Source organism: Pleurodeles waltl, chromosome 9 (genome assembly GCF_031143425.1).
Source record: "Pleurodeles waltl isolate 20211129_DDA chromosome 9, aPleWal1.hap1.20221129, whole genome shotgun sequence".
NCBI lineage: Eukaryota > Metazoa > Chordata > Amphibia > Caudata > Salamandridae > Pleurodeles > Pleurodeles waltl.
In genome coordinates this window covers 333849125-333868423 of record NC_090448.1, presented here as the reverse complement: position 1 = coordinate 333868423, position 19299 = coordinate 333849125, and the positions used below count along the sequence as shown (strand labels likewise).

At 44.2% G+C, this 19299-nt stretch overlaps 1 protein-coding gene across 2 annotated transcripts in view; it reads right to left on the bottom strand.

Moving 5' to 3' along the window:
* RNF123 (ring finger protein 123) overlaps positions 1 to 19299 on the bottom strand; it is a 1441353-nt gene that overhangs the window by 455895 nt on the left and 966159 nt on the right. For both annotated transcript variants that reach the window (XM_069206868.1, XM_069206867.1), the window contains exon 35: positions 10148 to 10232. In XM_069206868.1, coding sequence (XP_069062969.1) covers positions 10148 to 10232 — 85 coding nt within the window. The remainder of the gene's footprint in view (positions 1 to 10147; positions 10233 to 19299) is intronic.

The window sequence follows — 19299 nt, the reverse complement described above, 5'->3', positions numbered from 1 at the left end:
ACGGCTATCAAGCCGGACGGGACACTGGCCATTCCTGCACCATATAAAGACTTCCATGATGTCTTTAGTGAACAGAAGGCCACCCAGCTGCTGCCACATACGTCATACGATTGTCGTATAGACTTGATTCCAGGGGCAACACTACCATGTAGTAGGGTGTATGCTCTTTCTGAGCCTGAGAATCGATACCTGCGAGACTAGCTGGATGATCTATTGGCTAAGGGTTTCATTCGTCATTCAATGTCACCAGTATCGTCGTCTTTGTTCTTCGTGCCCAAGAAGAATCGCGAGCTGCGCACCTGTATAGATTATTGCGCAGTGAACAAAGTGACCATAAAAAAATATTTATCCACTTCCGTTGATCCCAGTACTTTTAGATCAGGTACGTCCATTTATACTAAACTCGACCTCTAGGGCGCCTGCCACTTGATCAGAGTGATGAAGAGGGATGAGTGGAAGACGCCGTTCCGAACTAAATTCGGACTCTTCGAGTACACAGTGATGCACTTCGGGTTGTGTAACGCTCCTGCAGCGTTTCGATTCTTAATCAATTAAGTGCTGCAGGAGTTTCAGGATATCTGTGTAGTGGTATACATAGATGACATTTTGATCTATTTGTCTTCCACTGAGGAACATATAGGGTATGTAAGAGCGGTTTTACAACGGCTTCGTGAGCATCATCTCTTCGCCAAGCTGGAAAAATGTGTTTGTCATGCTACAACTGTAGAATTCCTGGTATATGTGATCACTCCTGATGGAATTTCCATGGATAGGTACAAGGTACAGACCATCCTGGATTGCGTAGATCCATGATCCATCAAGGAAGTGCAACAGTTTTTGAGCTTTGCAAATTTTGTATCGGAGATTTATACCCCACTTTTCTACCATGGTATCTCCCAAACTCATCTCCTACAAAAGGGGGTTAAGTTCCTCTGGGATGCAGAAGCTGAGAAAGCCTTCCAACATCTTAAAAACACATTCACTGAAGCACCCATTCTCCATCATCCCGACCCGGCTCAGCCATTTTTAATGGAAGCAGACGCTTCCCAAATGGCAGTTGTTGGTGTCTTGTCCCAACGAGATCCTGAGTCTGGGCATTCCCATCCAGTAGCTTACTTCTCAAAGAAATTGCTACCCGCAAAGCAAAAGTACAAGGTGGCGGAGCGGGAATTTCTGGCCATCAAGCTTGCCTTCCAGGAATCGCGTCACCACCTACTAGGAGCTAGACACACCGTAACTATTTACACAGATCACCGTAATTTACAGTTTTTTCAAGCGACCAAGGCCCTGACACCTCGTCAATTACGCTGGCTTCTATTCTTTAATGAGTTTGACTTCGTAATCACCTATAGGCCCGGTTCCAAACAACAAAAGGCAGACACGTTGTCTAGGATGGGTTTCTCCTCTGATGTTGCGCTAGAACATGTCAGAAGCATTATAACCCCAGAAAAAAAAAATTGGGGGCTGTGTGCACTTCCCAAGAGTTCCCTGAGAAAATAAAGGTAGCCCAACACAAGGTTCCCTGTTCAACTGATGTGTATGAAAAAGAGGGTTTACTAAACCATGCTGATCAGTTGTACGTCCCTTCCAAAGAGTTACAGGATACAGTATTACATTGGGGACATGATTCTGTCCTCGCAGGTCACCCGAGAGAGAAAAAGATATTATATCTCTGTCAAAGATGGTTTTGGTGGCCCACACTTGTGCAGGGTGTCAGAAGCTACATCCAGACTTGTTCCACCTGTGTTCGGGCTAAAACCCCACATACTCCAGCCATGGGATTGTTACTTCCCATGCCAATTCTGGTGGCCCCATGGCATACCATAAGTATGGATTTTATTTCTGATCTCCCAGCTCCAATGGACACTCTGTCATGTGGGTGGTTGTAGATTACCTAACTAAAATGGCTCATTTTGTTCTATTAAAAAGCCTCCCTAGAGCTTCCAAGCTCTCTGATTTGTTTGTCCAACACATTGTACAGCTTCATGGGTTGCTCACCACAATTGTTTCCGATCGTGGCCCCCAATTTAAATCACGGTTTTGGCGTAGCTTCTGTTCCTCTGTCGGTATGGACGTCCGCTTGTCCTCTGCATATCATCCACAAACGGATGGGAAGACGGAATGTGCCAAACAATCGCTGGAGCAAATCCTGAGATGTTACATTGACACATGGTCTACTGAGTGGGATAAGGCTTTACCTCTTGTTGAATTTGTATATAACAACAGTGTCCACATGGCTACAGGAGTATCCCCATTTTACTGTTTGTTTGGTCTGCACCCAAGAATGCTACCTTTAACTTTGTTTATTTATGCTGACATGGTAATGCTCCAGGAGATGACTCCATTAGGGAATAAATGCCCATTCTTGGCCCGTAGGGGCTTTGCTCAGATGTACTACTCAGGACTGGATCAGGGATTCCAGGGTACAGCCATTTTAATTAGAAAGATTACACTCTTGGTTGTCTATAAGGTTTGGTATGATGGGTTGGGTCGGTATATGGCAATCACAGGCACTTTATACAGTTTCCCACTCTTTTTGCTTTGTCTATACACACCCCCAGCCCTGACGGCTGGCTTCTCGACTAGGCTGGGAAACCTTATCCAGGAACTGCCAGATGCCTGTGGATTCTGAGTAGAGACCTCAATGAGCAATGTAACACTGACCTTGACCGTTCTGTGATCCCCAGTGTGGCTGGCCGAGGCCATGCACCCCTCTCCACCTTTATGCACAATTTATATTTGATTGATGTATGGAGAGCGCACCACCCTGGGGCTCACATATCTTTCTCTTGACTAGACTACATCTTTCTGCATAGGCGTGAGGGACACAGGTTTCTGGATATTAAGACTGCTGGCTCGGGCCTCTCAGAGAATTCACCAGTGGTGGTGGATTTAACTTGGGGTTCGAGGAGAGAGGTGGAGGGCTGGCACCTGAATTGTTGGAGCCTCCAAAAAGAGGACTTTAGGGAAATCTGTCAACAAGCATGATGATTCCTCACTGAAAAAAAGTGATTGGTGCTCTCCCAAGGCACTATGTGGAGGCCCAAAAAGCTACCATCCAGAGAGCTATCATCAGCTACTCAAAGGGTCAGAGAAAACAGGCCCGGCGGAAAGTTATGTACCTCGAGGAACGTATATTTGACCTAGAGAGCTGCTATGGGGCATCAATGCAGGAGTCCCTACTGCAGGATTTGCTGCACACACTGACAATATTTAGGCAGGAGCTCACACAAGAAGCAAGACAAGCCTGGGTGGCCACTCACAGCAGACTATCAGGGGGAGACAAGGCCTGTAAGACTTTACACTGGATGTGCACACCTAGAAAGGCCTAGGATCCAGTTGCTTATTAGGTGGCCGAGGGGCTGCACTTGAATAACCACTGTGTAAAACTTTGCAGCATATTACCAGGAACTGTATAGTGCGAATCCCACAAGCTCTTAGGCAGACCTACATACATTTGTGCACAACCTGCCAATGCCCCAATTGTCCCAGGAGGACTGCAACTCCCTAGAAGCGGTCGTCACCCGCGACGTGCTGTATGCCGCTCTGGCGCAGTTGCAGGAGGGTAAGGCCCCAGGTCCTAACAGATTCCCGGCAGAGTTCTGGCAGTTGGTTTGGCATCAAATGGGCCCTCTGCTGCTGGAGGCCTTCAATGAAGCGCTGAAGAGGGGAGAATTGCCTGCAGACCTTAGAACTGCCAAAATAGTTAATACCCAAGCCAGGCATGGAGGGCACAAACTGTGAAGCCTTACAACAGATTTCGCTGTTAATTGCAGAGGTAGGAATATGGGCTAAGATGCTAGCCAATAGATCAGCAAGAGGTATCAAGCGCCTGGTCCACCCGGACCAGTCAGGGTTTATGCCCCATCGAGCCACTCAACATAACTTAAGGCAAGTACACAATACAACTGCATTTAGTAAGAACTTCTGAGGCCACAGGGCCCTTCTTTCAATTGATTTTGCAAAGGCCTCGACTTGGTGGACTGGGAATACTTATTTGCTCTCTTGCTTCGTGTGGGGTTTGGACCAAAGTTCATTGGCAGTGTACGATTAGTTAATTGGCAGTGTAAGATTATTATACACCAACCTTACAGCTAGAGTGCATGTAAGGGGGTTGACCTCGGAGTGGTTCCCACTGATTCAGGCACGGATTAGGAGGCCCCCTTGTCACTCCTGTTATTTGCCCTCGCGGCTGAACTCTTGGCGGCATGGGTGGGAGTTGACGCCCTGTTCTGGGGGTTTCAGTGGACCCCTGAGGTGAGTGACAAAATCTTGCTTTACGCGGATGACGATCTGCTGTTTCAAGGAGAGCCAGAGTCAACAGGGACTATAGCTCTTCAAATTCTTCAAATATTTGGGACGTGCTCCGGGTGAATATCAATAAATCTTTAATCTATCCCATGGCTCTCTGCCCCGTAGATATGTTGTGGGCATCGGGGATACCAAAGTTGTCTTCTGGATTCAAGTACTTGGGGGCCTACATCACAGAGGACGCATGGAGGTCCTATGAAAGAAACTTAGTACTCCAGTTAGAGAGCCTTGCACGTGAGGTCAAGTTTTGGTCCGCGCTCTCCCTATCCTGATTGGGACATTTAGACATTTTTTTAATGGTCTCCATGCTGCGCCTTCTTTACCAATTGAAGAATCACGCATTCCCGGTGGACAAGGCCTTCTTTAAGAAGGTGAATGCACAAATCAGAACGCTAATACCGGAAGGTGGCTCATGTCGAATTGCCTTAGGGAAATGCTGTTGGCCGGTTTATGGGGGTGGGATAGCTACCACAGAATTACTCCTGTACTATTGGGCGGCACATCTGCTTATAGTGAATGAATGGTGGTTAGCGGATTCAATAACCTGGCATATGCAGTGAGGGGTTGGTTGAAGGTCTGTCAAAATCGTCCGCACCTGCTCTATGGTGGAACAGCAGCAGAGACTCTCCTACCAAGAGTGGTGTTTGGGAAGTGGTTGGCTGCTATGAAGTCCATTGGTTGGGCTGGTAGGTTGACACTGCAGACTCCACTGTGGAGGGGCACCAGGATCCCACAGGTGGGTGCCCTGCAAGAATTTGCCACTTGGGATGTTATATAGATTTCCATACTAGGGGACATGTTGCACAATGAAACAATTAAATCCTTCCAGAACTTACAGGTAGAATTCGATCTGCATTGTGCACAGTTTTTTCTGTTATTTGCAGCTTTGACACACACTTTTACCTATCATACAATCAAAGCAGGTCATCCCTTGATTCTCTCCGATAGAGGCAAAAAATTTCCTTATGGATATAAAAGACCATAAGCTGTCTGAGATTTACAAAATGCTACTACGCAACTTGCCTGATCCCATGGTGGCAGCAAAAAGGGCATGGAAGAGGGAGCTGGGTCATATGGAGGACGAGGACTGGCAGGAGACGGTGGAGACGCACAGAGAGGAAGTTATAGCATCCCAATTTAGGGTAATACAACTGAAGTTACTTCACTGTGTCTGTCTCACCAGAGCAAAACTACACAGCATTGGACTGATAGTCATGGGGGATTGCCTGAGATGTGGGGACCCACAAGGAGATCAGCCCCATACATTCTGACGTTGCCGCGCTCTATCTCACTATTGGAAAGAGGTGTTAGGAAGATTAGAGGAAGTGCTGGTCCGGCCCATCTCTACAGACCATAAACTTATCCTTTTACATAAAGCTGATGACTTGGGGGGGAACAGACATCAAAAGGTGTCACTCTGGCTGGGCCAGATTGTGGCGAAATGGGACATTGTGAGAGTCTGGAAGGACGCTGCGGCCCCTTCTGTAGAGACATGGGCCAAAGGTATGGACTCCCTATAGGACTGGAGCGCCAAATATACTAGGCAAGGGGGGGGGGCCCCCAGAAATAATATAAAATCTGGAAGGACTGGGCTGGATTACGGGGCATTTAATTGGACCCATGTACAGATAAGCCATGGTTAGCTGTTCGAGATACACACGCTCATGGACAGGATACGAGGGGTGTACACATGGGATGAAGGGTTTGTGTTTTACTGCATAACTGCATGTTATTATGCCATGTTTTTGTGCATTTGGGCATTAATACTTGGCTGTAATGCTGTACATGATGTTGGATAACGTGCCTGGCCACAGGGAAGGTGCCAGCACTCTTGTTTGTTGGAAAATATCAATAAAATGTTTTGCACAAAAAAAGCATAGTACACCAGTGTGGAACCGATGATTTAGGGCCAGTAATTTAATTAGATTTGACCATGCCAGTTTATGCTGAAAGAAGGAAATACATAAATAAATGGATTCCTGTATGTGGTTGAATGATCAGCAATTGTGATCATACACTGGATTAATTTGATGAAAATTTACTTTCAAGAGTCTCAAGCTTGATTTTGGACATTAACTGAGAAGAAAAGTTGATAATCAACGATTGACCACGTCCCTATTGTAAAATAGATTGAATTTATTTCTGGATGGATTAATTTGCTGAATTGTACTCATAGTTATTATTTCAAGCATTTCAGTGGACACGTATGAAATGATCAACTTGGTGCAATACACCAGAGAAATGCTGCGGACAGGACTGAGGAAATTGAGCACTATATTCACCTTTGTAAACAAAGTCTTGTTTTTCTGTCTGAAGGCAGACAAAACGAGTGCAACTATTACACTGCTAAAAAACGTGACCAAAAGCTAGCCGGAGGACTTTTCATTTGGCAGACTTTAACCCATGAAAGACTAGGAACTTTCATAGATAATGTTCATTTTATATTGGTGTCCCTTATTTAACAAGGTAAGAATTACTACAAGATCAATATTTATTGCTAAATTGATAAAGATTAGATTTGGTCATCCTCCCTTCTTAGAGGTTGAGAGGTCCAGGTATATTGCAGTAGTACATGAAAGGACATGCAGATTGTGCAAAAAAGGAAAATTACTTGTTGATTGGCTTTATTCAGCTGTACAGCACTAACTTGTTTGAAGACAATGGGCTTCATTTAGAGTTTGGAGAATGTATTACCCCATCACAACGTGATTGATATCCTATCTGCCTTACGACAGGTGCCATAGGATATAATGCAGTAGTAGTAAGGTTAACAGGGTATTTGTCACGTTGTGACAGAGTGACCTGTCAACCAAACTTTAAACCAGGCATTATGTCTTACAGATTTGAGTTGGACCAAGACTTTATTGGTATTAAATCACTAATGAGATTGTGGATCCTAGGGACAGATATAGAACGGAATATTGACTGCTTAAAGTGATGGATTTATGAATATTACACTTTAAGAGGTCAGAAGTTATTAATTGTACTGCAAATACTGACTAAGTTTAACAAAGTGAATATTACATCTTTATGAGTGTTTTTGATGCAAAATCAGTTTTTGTGATGATTTCTTAAACCAACAATGAACTATATAAAAAAAGAAAATCTGTTTATCACTACCTCAGCACTTTAATGCACATAGTGAGCAGCACTTGATCTTTATGGCATAACAACATATAGAATTATAAATTATAGATTAACTACGGTATGTTTTTTTACAGAGGGGGATATTGAGTGACGTCAGACAACAAGAGCAAATCTTGAGTTGTATATGATGTCACTCAGAACCCAGAGGTGAAAAATACCCTAAAGTTGAATTCACTGTTTACCCATCTATTCATGTTATGCAACCCCCCCCCCCCCAAAAAAAAAAAATCATATGCCCCTCCTTTTAACTGCCACAATGAGACAAAAGTTATGGGGAGACACATATAACATCGCCTGCCTCTCCCAAATGTAAAAAAAAACCTTACCTGCCGCCCTTAAACAACACCAACACCTTCGCTGCCTTCCTTTCCCCTCCTGCAGCGGTGCTTTCTGCTCTAACAGCCCTGGTAGCCTGGCCTGAAGGCCTTTATGACATAACGACAGTGGGTAATGAGTTTTGTTACCAACTGTTGCTGTGTTCTAGCACTTAGTTATCCGTTTCAGAAACTAATATAAATTATATTGGCTCTCTACCAGGGCAATACATAAAAACAATTAACTGTAAAATGCACATCTCACTGTACACATGATGGTTATTTTGCTAGTTCGTTAAGCTAGGCACCTCTACCGTATAATTAAGCCTCAAAAATAAGAATGGCACTTTTTATGAAGAGATGCAAATACAACATTTTCATGGTCAGGAGCATTATCGAGCTAGAATATGTTTAAACTGTCTCTATGCCTATTTAATAGGTTTTAGAACAAAAATCAACATTTTCAATGCAATAGATGTAAATGTGTAATATATAAGGCCTCATTAATAGTTGTCCGATGTGTGGTGATACACTGTACAGACTGTCACTGCACATAACTAAAGTTACCAGTAATGCGGAATTGGCAACAAACCTCCAAATTTTTCCCATGTCTATTTTGGCAGCTGAAACTTGCCTACATTTTACAACGGGAAAAGTGCTTGGCACTTGCAGACACAAAGATTTTGGTTACTTTGTAATTCAGGATATTTTTAGTACTGGGAATTTCTGTAAATAATACATATATATATATATATATATATATATACATATAAAATATTTTTATTGTAGTATGCAAGAAAAACTTGTGTCGCATCGCTTCTCATTCAGCACAAAACGTGCTCCCCCCTTTGCCCTCTCCCTTACCCGCCCCCAATACCCTTACTGCCTCCCTGTTGATGGTCAAAGTTTTTGGCACTGGGAAGTCCTTCCGATGATCTCCAGTGGGGCACAAAGTCCATCCCGCTAGTCATTTCATCCGCCCCATATTTTGCCCCATTTTTTTGGACAGCCCCTGCTCTCATAGACCACCCTCTCCGCCACCATATACCAGTCCATATCTTTAGCAAATAATGTTCAGGACACCATATTTATGAGAAAATATTTTTGTATAAAATCTCATATGGTGGGTGGAGCGGACATTGTGATCATAGCAGAATAAATGCTTGAATGTGGTTCAGGCCATCAGAAGATTTATGAATGGAGGACACACAATTATGCAGCCCCCCCTTCACACGGTAGTAACATTTAAATGGTTTGGAAGGTCGGATCAGTTGTTTTCCCTCTGAAGTGCTAGAAGGAAATGAAATATACCTCTGCAATGGAATATCCTCTCGAGATGCTCAATTCTCCGCCTCTTTGGCAGCAGCTTACAGTTAGGTTTTCCCTTCCACCCAGTGAGAGAAGGAGGTGTTAAAGCTGGCAGGACAGCTTTTAAGTTCTGTCCCCATCAGTGATTACCTTATCTCTGTCCTTCTACCTCACTATTTTATTCTTTGGCACTGCAGCTGCTCTGGACCGTGCAGTAGATGTGCTGTATTGTGTTGCCCCACTCCTCCCAGCCAAACACAGCCCTGTAAAGCTCTAACATATGAGAAGTTCAACTTGACCCTCAACACCAGTCTTCCAAGACTAGGGTTAGCAGAACAGAGTACCTTAAGAAGATAAAGGTTGCTGGGAATGCAAGTGATAAGGAAGGGTTCTATATGGATCCATTGGTGTATGCATGCATATGTTTGTTTACATGTGTGTATGTGTAACAGGTGTTCTGTGTGCACGAATAATCTGTCCTTCAGCCTGGCAGTCCTCTCTGCAATTCGGTTAGAAATGGGAGGGGGATATATAATGGTATAAGCTGGCTTATGAAAGAAACTGGCTCATCCCAAAATGGCTGACATCAGAGACGATAGGAGCTCAATAATTAAAACTCTATTAACACAGATTTGAGGAAGTATATTTTACTCAGATTAGTAGCCTAGCTAACTAAACTAATAGACATGTTCAGTTTTCATTAAGTCCCTAAAGGGTTTTGAACTTCATATATCCATGATAGTATGACTGACTTTCCTAGGGTAAAGTAAGCTCTTTCTGTGCTTCACTGGATAAACAAATAACACTGTCTAACCATCCACTGTATGTCAATGAAGTCCACACATGACTGCATTACAAAGTCCATGGGGCATTTCAAACAAAGCAAATTAAATTACACTACTTATATAATTTATTGCCACTCTTATATTCCCATAACAGAAACCAGCTTCAGCTCCCTTCAATGTTTTGACCATCTTCTGCTTAATATCAATCGTGAGGAAAAAATCACAAACTAAACAATTAAAAACAAAGGAGCGCTTAAAAATGAGGCAGTAACATTGACTTACCCTTGTTCCTCACTGTCGACCAAAAGGCGTACAAGAATACCAGTCACAGCAACAAGGATCGGATAGTGATCCACACTTTCTAAACCTAGGAGACAAAAGGCACCAACACTTACACAAAATACGAAGGAAATAAATATTAAAATCATATACATTACCAAAGAACACTTTCCTGGTTAAGGAAGACAACGTTAAATAACTATGATAGTTGTTCTCAATTATGAGTCCCTTTATCTTTTTCAACATCATGTGGATATTCCTGCAAGTACAGTGGAGGTGATATTCACAACATATTAAACATTCTAATAATAATTAGAAAATAATAAAAAAATAGTACACAAAATTATACTGAAGTGTTCCCAATACAGGTGGTAGAAGCTGTGATGGGGAATTGAGTACCTGCATCTATTTCTGCAAGCAAGTCAGTAGCCCTAATGCTTTTAGAAGCATAGCTGACAAAGCGAATCCATGCTGCCAATAAATATAATGAAGTTACATACTTTTGGTACCATTGATTTGGACGGATATGGAGTTCCCAATACAGATCCTTTATCTTTGAAATATCCCAGATGCAGGTTGTCCCTGGGCAGAAGAAGAAACTGTAGCTCTAGATGGAGCTGCATGTTTGGTCTGTAGTTTGCCTCTGCAAGGTTTCTTAGAATGTAGCAAATCTCACAAAATGATGACACCTGTCAAAAGTGGCCTCTACTTGGTGAGAGAAATATATCTGCACTGTGTAGTATAAAAAGATGTACGTGTATCTTAAAAATCCTAGAAACCTTGCAGTCAATCAAGACTCCTTAGAGCGACTATAATCTTTCTTTTACACGAGGCATCATAAAGCAAGGATCTTGCTACTGTCATACCAGTGCATTACTGATGCAGAAGGCTCTGACTCCTGCTTATGAAGGTGTAGGAGAAAGGACATGAATAGTGGAAAGGGAAAGGGGTATAACCCACAGCAACTTTAAGCGGTGTCATTTTCAATTATCTCGAATACTGTATATTTGGTATTATTTCCTCCTATTCTAAAAAACACACCAGTAGTTTCCCATGTTTCTGAACTCACAAAAAAGTTTCAGTCATGCTTTTTTCCGGTGGCACAATATCTACTTGTGTATCGCTCACCTTTTGAATATCCCAATGTACCAGCATTGCACTGAAACTTTTCTTTTTCAGCTCTCCCACGTCGACGAGGACGTCCTAATGCCACGGCTCAGCACTCAACTCTGCATGATGTCATCAGAGCAATAAGGAGCCCTCGTCGGCATGCTGATGTCAGTTTCCACCCATTTTCTTTGTGCCTTCGAGGCAAATAGGTGAAACCAACAGATCCTAAGCAAAAGCATACAGAAGACTTCAAACCAAAGACAGATATGGAAAATGTCACTTACCTAGTGTACATCTGTTTGTGGCATGTAGTGCTGCAGATTCACATGCTATGCATAGCTCTTCCGACATCTAGTGTTGGGCTTGGAATGTTACAAGTTGTTTGTCTTCGAAGAGGTCTTTTCAGAGTCACAGGATCGAGTGACGCCTCCTCTCGGTTACAGTGCGCATGGGCATCGACTCCACTGTTTGATTGTTTTCCCACAAAGGGTGAAGGAAGGAGTGATAGAGTATAAGAATATAAAGAGATGTCCATGCAAATGTAAATGTATCTACATATGTACAAATGTTAAACTTGAACGACTACAGGCTTCCGGGGAGGAGGGAGTGTGCATGTGAATCTGCAGCACTACATGCTACGAACAGATGTAGACTGGGTAAGTGACATTTTCCGTTCAATGGCATGTGTAGCTGCAGATACACATGCTATGCATAGACTACAAAGCAGTCAGTCCTCCCAAAAAATAGCGGTGGCTAGACTGTAGGAGTTGAAGTTGTCTGAAATAGTGTTCTTAAGACAGCTTGGCCTACAGTGGCCTGTTACTGTGAATAAAACGTCAGCACAATAGTGTTTTGTAAAGCTATGAGGAGTAGACCATGTGGCTGCTTTGCATATATCAGCCACTGGTATGTTTCCTAAGAATGCCATTGACGCACCTTTCTTTCTTGTAGAATGTGCTCTAAGAGTGATCAAAAGTTGTCTTTTTGCCTTGATGTAGCATTTTTGTAAGCATCTAACAATCTATCTTGCTAAGCCTTGTTTAGATATAGGATTGCCTTTTGTGGTTGTTGAAAAGCAACGAAAAGTTGTTTTGTTTTCCTAAAGTCTTTAGTTCCATCTACAGAGTACATAAGAGCTCTTTTGAGATCTAGAGTATGAAGAGCTCTTTCTGCAATTGAGTCTGGCTGTGGAAAGAAGATGGGCAATTCCACTGTTTGGTTGATGAGAAAAGAAGATACAACTTTTGGTAGAAATTTTGGATTTGTCCTTAGTACGACTTTATGTTTGTCTACTTGGAAAAAAGGTTCCTCAATAGTGAATGTTTGTATTTCACTAACTCTTTGTAATGAAGTAATAGCTACAAGGAAGGCCAACGTCCATGTTAAAAATTGAATTTGACAAGAGTGCATGGGTTCAAAAGGTGGGCCCATGAGTCTGATAAGTACGATATTTAGATTCCAAGAAGGAACAGGTGGTGTCCTAGGTGAAATTCCTTCCATGAAAGCTTTAATAACAGGGACTCTGAATAGAGAAGTGGTGTGTTGAATAGTTTGTAAATATGCAGATATTGCAATAAGGTGGATTTTGATGGATGAGAAAGCTAAGTTTGATTTTTGCAAATTAAGTAGGTAGCATATAATATGTTGTATAGATGCTGTGAGTGGATCAGTATTTTTAAATTGACAGTAGTAAACAAATATTTTCCATTTGTTAGCATAACATTGTCTGGTAGTAGGTTTACATGCCTGTTTAAGCACTTCCAAACATTCTGATGGAAGTTTTAGGTGACCAAATTCTATGACTTCAGGAGTCAAATTGCTAAATTTAGAATATTGGGGTTTGTGTGCCTGATCTGACTTTTGTTCTGTGTTAACAGATCTGGTCTGTTTGGAAGTTTGGAATGAGGTGCTACAGACAGGTCTAAGAGTGCTGTGTACCAATGTTAACGTGCCCTTGTTGGGGCTATGAGTATCATGGTAAGAGATGTTTGACGTAGTTTGGTGGCCAGAAAGGGAAGGAGTGGGAGAGGGGGAAAAGCGTAAGCAAATATCCCTGACCAGTTGATCCAGAGCATTGCCCTTGGATAGAGGATGTGTGTGTCTGGATGTGAAATTTTGGCATTTTGGGTTTTCGCTTGTTGGGAATAGGTCTATTTCTGGTGTTACCCACTTTTGAAAGTATTTTGAAGTACTTTGGTGTGAATCTCCCATTCGTGAGTCTGTTGGCGATTCAACCTTTGGAGATCCGTTAACTGATTGTCTATTCCTGGAATGTATTCTGCTAGTAGATGAATGTGCTTGTGAATTGCCCATTTCCATATTGTCTGGGCTAGCAGAGACAGTTGGAATGAATGTGTCCTGCCTTGTTTGTTGAGGTAATACATGGTTGCCATGTTGTCTGTTTTTATCAGAACATTCTTCTGTTTGAGAAGGGGCTGAAACGCTTTAAGGGCAAGAAACACAGCCAATAACTCTAGGTGGTTTATGTGAAGTTGTTTCTGTTTGGGACGCCATTTCCCTTGAAAGGTATGATTGTTGAGATGAGCTTCCCAACCTATCATTGATGTGTCTGTTGTTATTAGGGTCTGAGGTACAGGGTCTTGAAATGACCGCCCCTTCATTAGATTGCCGAGATTCCACCATTTAAGGAACGTGTGCGTATGGCGGTCCATCAACACTAGATCTTGAAGCTGACCATGTGCCTGAGACCATAGTTGTGATAGGCATTGTTGTAAAGGCTTCATGTTTAGTCTTGCATGTGGAACTATGGCTATGCAAGATGCCATCATCCCTAGAATTTTCATGATAAATTTTACAGTGTATTGTTGATTTGGTTGGATATGTGGGATGAGATTTTGGAAAGCCTGTATCCTTTGTGTATTTGGATATGCTAGGGCTTTTTGAGTATTTAGAAAAGCACCTAGGTGAGGTTGTACCTGTGCTGGTTGAAGGTGTGATTTCTGATAATTTAGAGTGAACCCTAGTCTATGCAGGGCTTCTATTACATATTGAGTGTGTTCTTGACATTGTATAAAATTGCTTGATTTTATTAGCCAATCGTCTAGATATGGAAAGATGTGAATGTGTTGTCTTCTTAAGTAGGCTGCTACTACTGCTAGACATTTTGTGAACACTCTTGGAGCTGTTATGCCGAACGGCAAAACTTTGAACTGGTAATGTTTTCCTGCTATGATGAACCTGAGGTATTTTCTGTGAGCTGGATGGATGGATGGGTGTATGGAAATACACATCTTTGAGGTCTAAAGCAGTCATGTAATCTTGCTTTTGTAGTAGTGGAATGACATCCTGCAGAGTTACCATGTCTAAATGTTCTGACAGGATGTATAGATTGAGAGGTCTGAGGTCTAGAATAGGCCTTAGAGTGCCATCTTTTTTGGGAATGAGGAAGTATAGTGAGTATACACCTGTTCTTTGTTGAGAATGTGGGACCAATTCTATTGCTTGTTTTAGTAGTAGGGATTGTACTTCCTGTTGCAACAGAAAGTTGTGTTATGGGGACAATTTGTGATAATGTGGTGGAATGTTTTGAGGGGTGGAGATTAACTCTAGGCAATAGCCATTGCGGATAATTGATAACACACAATTGTCTGTGGTGATATTTTGCCAATGAGAGTGGAATTGCTGTAGTCTTCCCCCCCACAGGAGATGTGTGTGGTGGAGGGGCGAGAAAGAAGTCAGTTTGGATGGCGTAGTGGCTTGCTTTGAGGCTTGGAATTTGCCTCTGTTTCTAAAATATTGTCCTCTATAGGACCCTCTAAAGCCCCCTCTTTGATATTGTGTCTGTGGTCCCTGCTTTGATTGGGAGGTAGAAGTTTCAGAGGATTGTGGCTTAAATCCTCCTCTGAATTGTGGCCTGCAAAAGGAGCCTCTATATGGTGTGGTATATAATGCTCCCATTGCCTTTGCAGTATCTGAGTCTTTTCTTAGTTTCTCTAAGGTGGTATCCACCTCAGGCACAAATAAATGTTTTTTTATCGAAAGGCATGTTAAGTACTGCCTGTTGAATTTCTGGTTTAAAACCAGAAGAGCGTAACCATGCATGCCTTTGTATTGTAATGGCCGTATTTACACTCCTTGCGGCTGTATCAGCAGCATCGAGGGCAGACCTTATCTGATTATTACTTATAGCCTGTCCTTCCTCTACAACCTGCTGTGCTGTCTTTGGATGCTCTTTTGGGATGTGCTGTATGAAGTCTTGCATCTCACCCCATGGTAAGCAGCTGCCCTAGAAACTACCTGAGTGTAGGCAGTAGTGTCCTCTGGTGGAGAAAGCTTGGAGCTGTATAGGTCAGGATTGTTGTTTGGGATAGGATCAGGGTCATACAGATACCAAGGATCCACTGTATCTCCACATGAGTATAGTGAGTGTGTTGGCGAAGGCAATGGTGGTGGACTACTGTGTGGAGGTGACAATGAAAGCTGTGGAGAATGAGGAGGAGAAGTAGGGAGAGGTGCTGGTTTCTCCTATTGTTTTTGAACCTTTGCTGGTGGTTGAGCAGAGTCTAATTCCTCTTGAAAGGCAAGCTTTCTTTTAGTCTTTAAAGGAGGTTCAGTTAGAATTCTGCCAGTCTCTTTATGTATATAGATTCTAGATTGTCTTTCACCCATAATGTCCAATATTGTCTGAATCTCAGTGTCCTCATGAGAAGGATTGTAAGATTTTTGCACCGGCTTCGAGATTTGTTTAAGTTTACTCGAAAGTCCTTGTTCCTCTGTGTATGAGGCTTTTTTCGGTTCCGAAGTCTGAATCTTTTTCGGTCCCGAAAATGAAGTCGGCGGTTTAGGCTCCGAAGTAGGGTGTTGAATCTTCGACTCCGAGGAGTGAGGACACTTACCAGAGTCCGAGGTGGAACTTCTGACCGACTTGCTCGACTCCAAAGTGAACAAAGGAGTGGCCTTTTTCGGTGCCGAACCCGAACGTCGGTCGCCTACAGTCTATTTTCGGGCCAACCCATGGCCTTCCGGCAGTGGTGTACCCAAGGCCTTCGGTAGTTTTTTATGTACAGGAGTCGGGGCAGACATACATACTCACATGCTGGCCAGCCGTGGTAGGTCTATCTTCTTCAGATTCCTGCTCGGAATCAGTATCTCCAATGGAGACTGATGTCTGCGCCTGCACGTCTTCCATGACGTCGAGATGTTCTGTGCTTTTCGACGCCATTTCCAGTCTTTAGGCTCTACGATCTCTGAAAGCCTTCTTAGATCGAAACGATTGACAGGCCTTGCAATCTTCTTCTCGATGGTCAGGAGAAAGGCACAAATTACAAACCAGATGTTGGTCTGTTTATGGGAACTTCGCGTGGCACTGAGGGCAGAATCGAACTGGAGTCTGATCCATCAGGCTTCCATGCAGTAGGCCCGAACAGGCCCGAGTCGGGCACACACACCCAGAAGGGCGCAATCTAGATTCCGACAGTACTATCGGTTCGATGCTAGGTGAAAAACGCGATCGAAACACGACGATTAAATAGGTTTTCTAAGGTTTTCCGATTCGAAATCTCAGAGCGAGAGGAACACGTCCGAACCCGACAGCGGAAAGAAAACAATCTAACTAATGAGTCGATGCCCATGCGCACTGTAACCGAGAGGAGGAGTCACTCAATCCTGTGACTCCGAAAAGACTTCTTAGAAGAAAAAAAACTTGTAACACTCCGAACCCAACACTAGATGTCAGAAGAGCTATGCATAGCATGTGTATCTGCAGCTACACATGCCATCGTACATATATATATATATATATATATATATATATAGAGAGAGAGAGCGAACGAGAAAGAGAGATATAGTCATGGTATATGCAGACAAGCAACAGGGAGACGGGTGGGTCAGTGAGGAATCTACAGGTAGATACTAAATCCACCAGAAAAAGCGTTACCAAAGATAAGTAACTTGTTCTTCTGATGGATACATCTACCTGTGGATTCCTTACCTTTTGAATAGACTACCCAAGCAGGCCTGCACTCAGAGGTGGGTGCCTGCCTGCACCAAAAAATCTTGCAAAACAGAACGAGCAAAGTGACGGTCCCTCCTCAATTCGGAGGCTAAACAATAGTGCTTTGCAAAAGTATGGCAAGAGGTCCAGGATGCCGTTTTACAAATGTCAACTACAGGGACACTTTTAGCTAAACTAGAAATAAAAGACTAAGCTCTAGTAGAATGAGTTCCAATAACTTCAGGCATGGCGTAGCAGATCTTTATGCACAGGATGTTCTGTCCGGACAATATCCTCTTATGCACTACTTTTTCTTTCATCTTGCTCACATAGCCAACAAACTGCAGAACATCCAGCCAGAGATCACGAGTTCTGTCCATATAAAAGCTCACAGACATTTTAAGGTCCAAACAATTAAGGGGGTCATTCTGACCTCGGCGGTAAAAGCCGCTTACCGCCGGTCAGAAGGCCGCCACAATACCGCCGCGGCCGCGGTCAGCCGCCACGGACATTCTGACCCACAACTACAAAACCTCCGAAAATCCACCCTCCACTGCAGTCCGCCACATCAGCGGCCAGCGGTAAACTGGAGAAGACCAAACCTCCACCGCCACGCCAACAGAAATACGCCCATCCCATTATGACCCGCAAATCGACGCGGCGGTCCTTCAACCGCAGTATTCCATTGGCGGTAGACCCCGCCGCGGTCAAAATACACACACCTTTACAAACCCCTACCACATTGGACAATTTGAAAGGCACACACCTGAAACCCATACACACACCACTCCCACACATCCAATACCATATAAAACACACACCCACATCACCCACAAACCCCTACCAACAAAAACCAGAGACGAAGGAGAGAGAGACACACATCAGAGAATAGATACCCAGACACACAGAGGCACACCGCAACATCACACACACCACATAGAAGCACAAAGCACCACACACCAACACACACATCATCACATACACCACCCCACACCTCATACACTCCACCCCATGGCACCACAAAGGCACCCACGCTTTTCGGACCAAGAACTCCGGGTCATGGTGGAGGAGATCATAAGAGTGGAACCCCAGCTCTTTGGCTCACAGGTCCAGCACACCACCATAGCGAGGAAGGCGGAGCTCTGGCAGCGGATCGTGGACAGGGTCAACGCGGTGGGACAGCATCCCAGAAATAGAGAGGACATCCGCAAACGATGGAACGACCTACGGGGGAAGGTGCGCTCGATGGTCTCGCGACACAACATCGCAGTGCAGAAGACTGGCGGGGGACCCCCACCCACTCCACCCGAATTCACAACATGGGAGCAGGAGGTACTCAACATCCTGCATCCTGATGGCCTCGCTGGAGTACACGGAGGAATGGACTCTGGTAAGTACAAGGCCAACCACTTCACCCCACCCCCAGCATGCTAACCCTCACCCCACCCCCAGCATGCTAACCCCCACCCTTACCCCCAACCCCCCAGCACACTTCTTCCCTGAGAATGTCTCCCCAGCACAACCCACCCAACACCAACCCCTGCATGCCACCCCCAAACTATGGACACCCATCACCTAAGCATGACCACTGCACATACCCATCACCCCCCCCCACAAAACACCCTCACAACACCTCCCCCAAGGGAATGCCAGCACTGGGGGACAAGGGCACCTATAAAACGCAAGCTAATGCACACACAGAAACAATAACCATACCCTCTTACCCCATGCAGGACCCGAACGACAACACACCGGTCAGGGGGGACCAGAAATGTCCATCCCACCCCCGGAACAGGCCACTAGTGATGACAGCAGCTCTGTCGACCTGGAACCTGACGACCAGCCCGGACCATCGGGGACCTCTGGGCAGTCGGTTCCCCTCACCCAGACACAGGCCACTGCAGACCCAACCCCCTCTGGGAACAACCGCACAGCTCCCACCCAGCGGGCCCATGCCTCTGTCTCTAGGACAGGTCAAGCAGCGGTGTGTCTACCACTACAGGGCCCCCAGGGTAACCCACCAACCCAACAACAACAGGGACCTGGGGGCAGTGGGAGTGGGCACACCGTCCAGGGGACAGAGGCCCAGGGA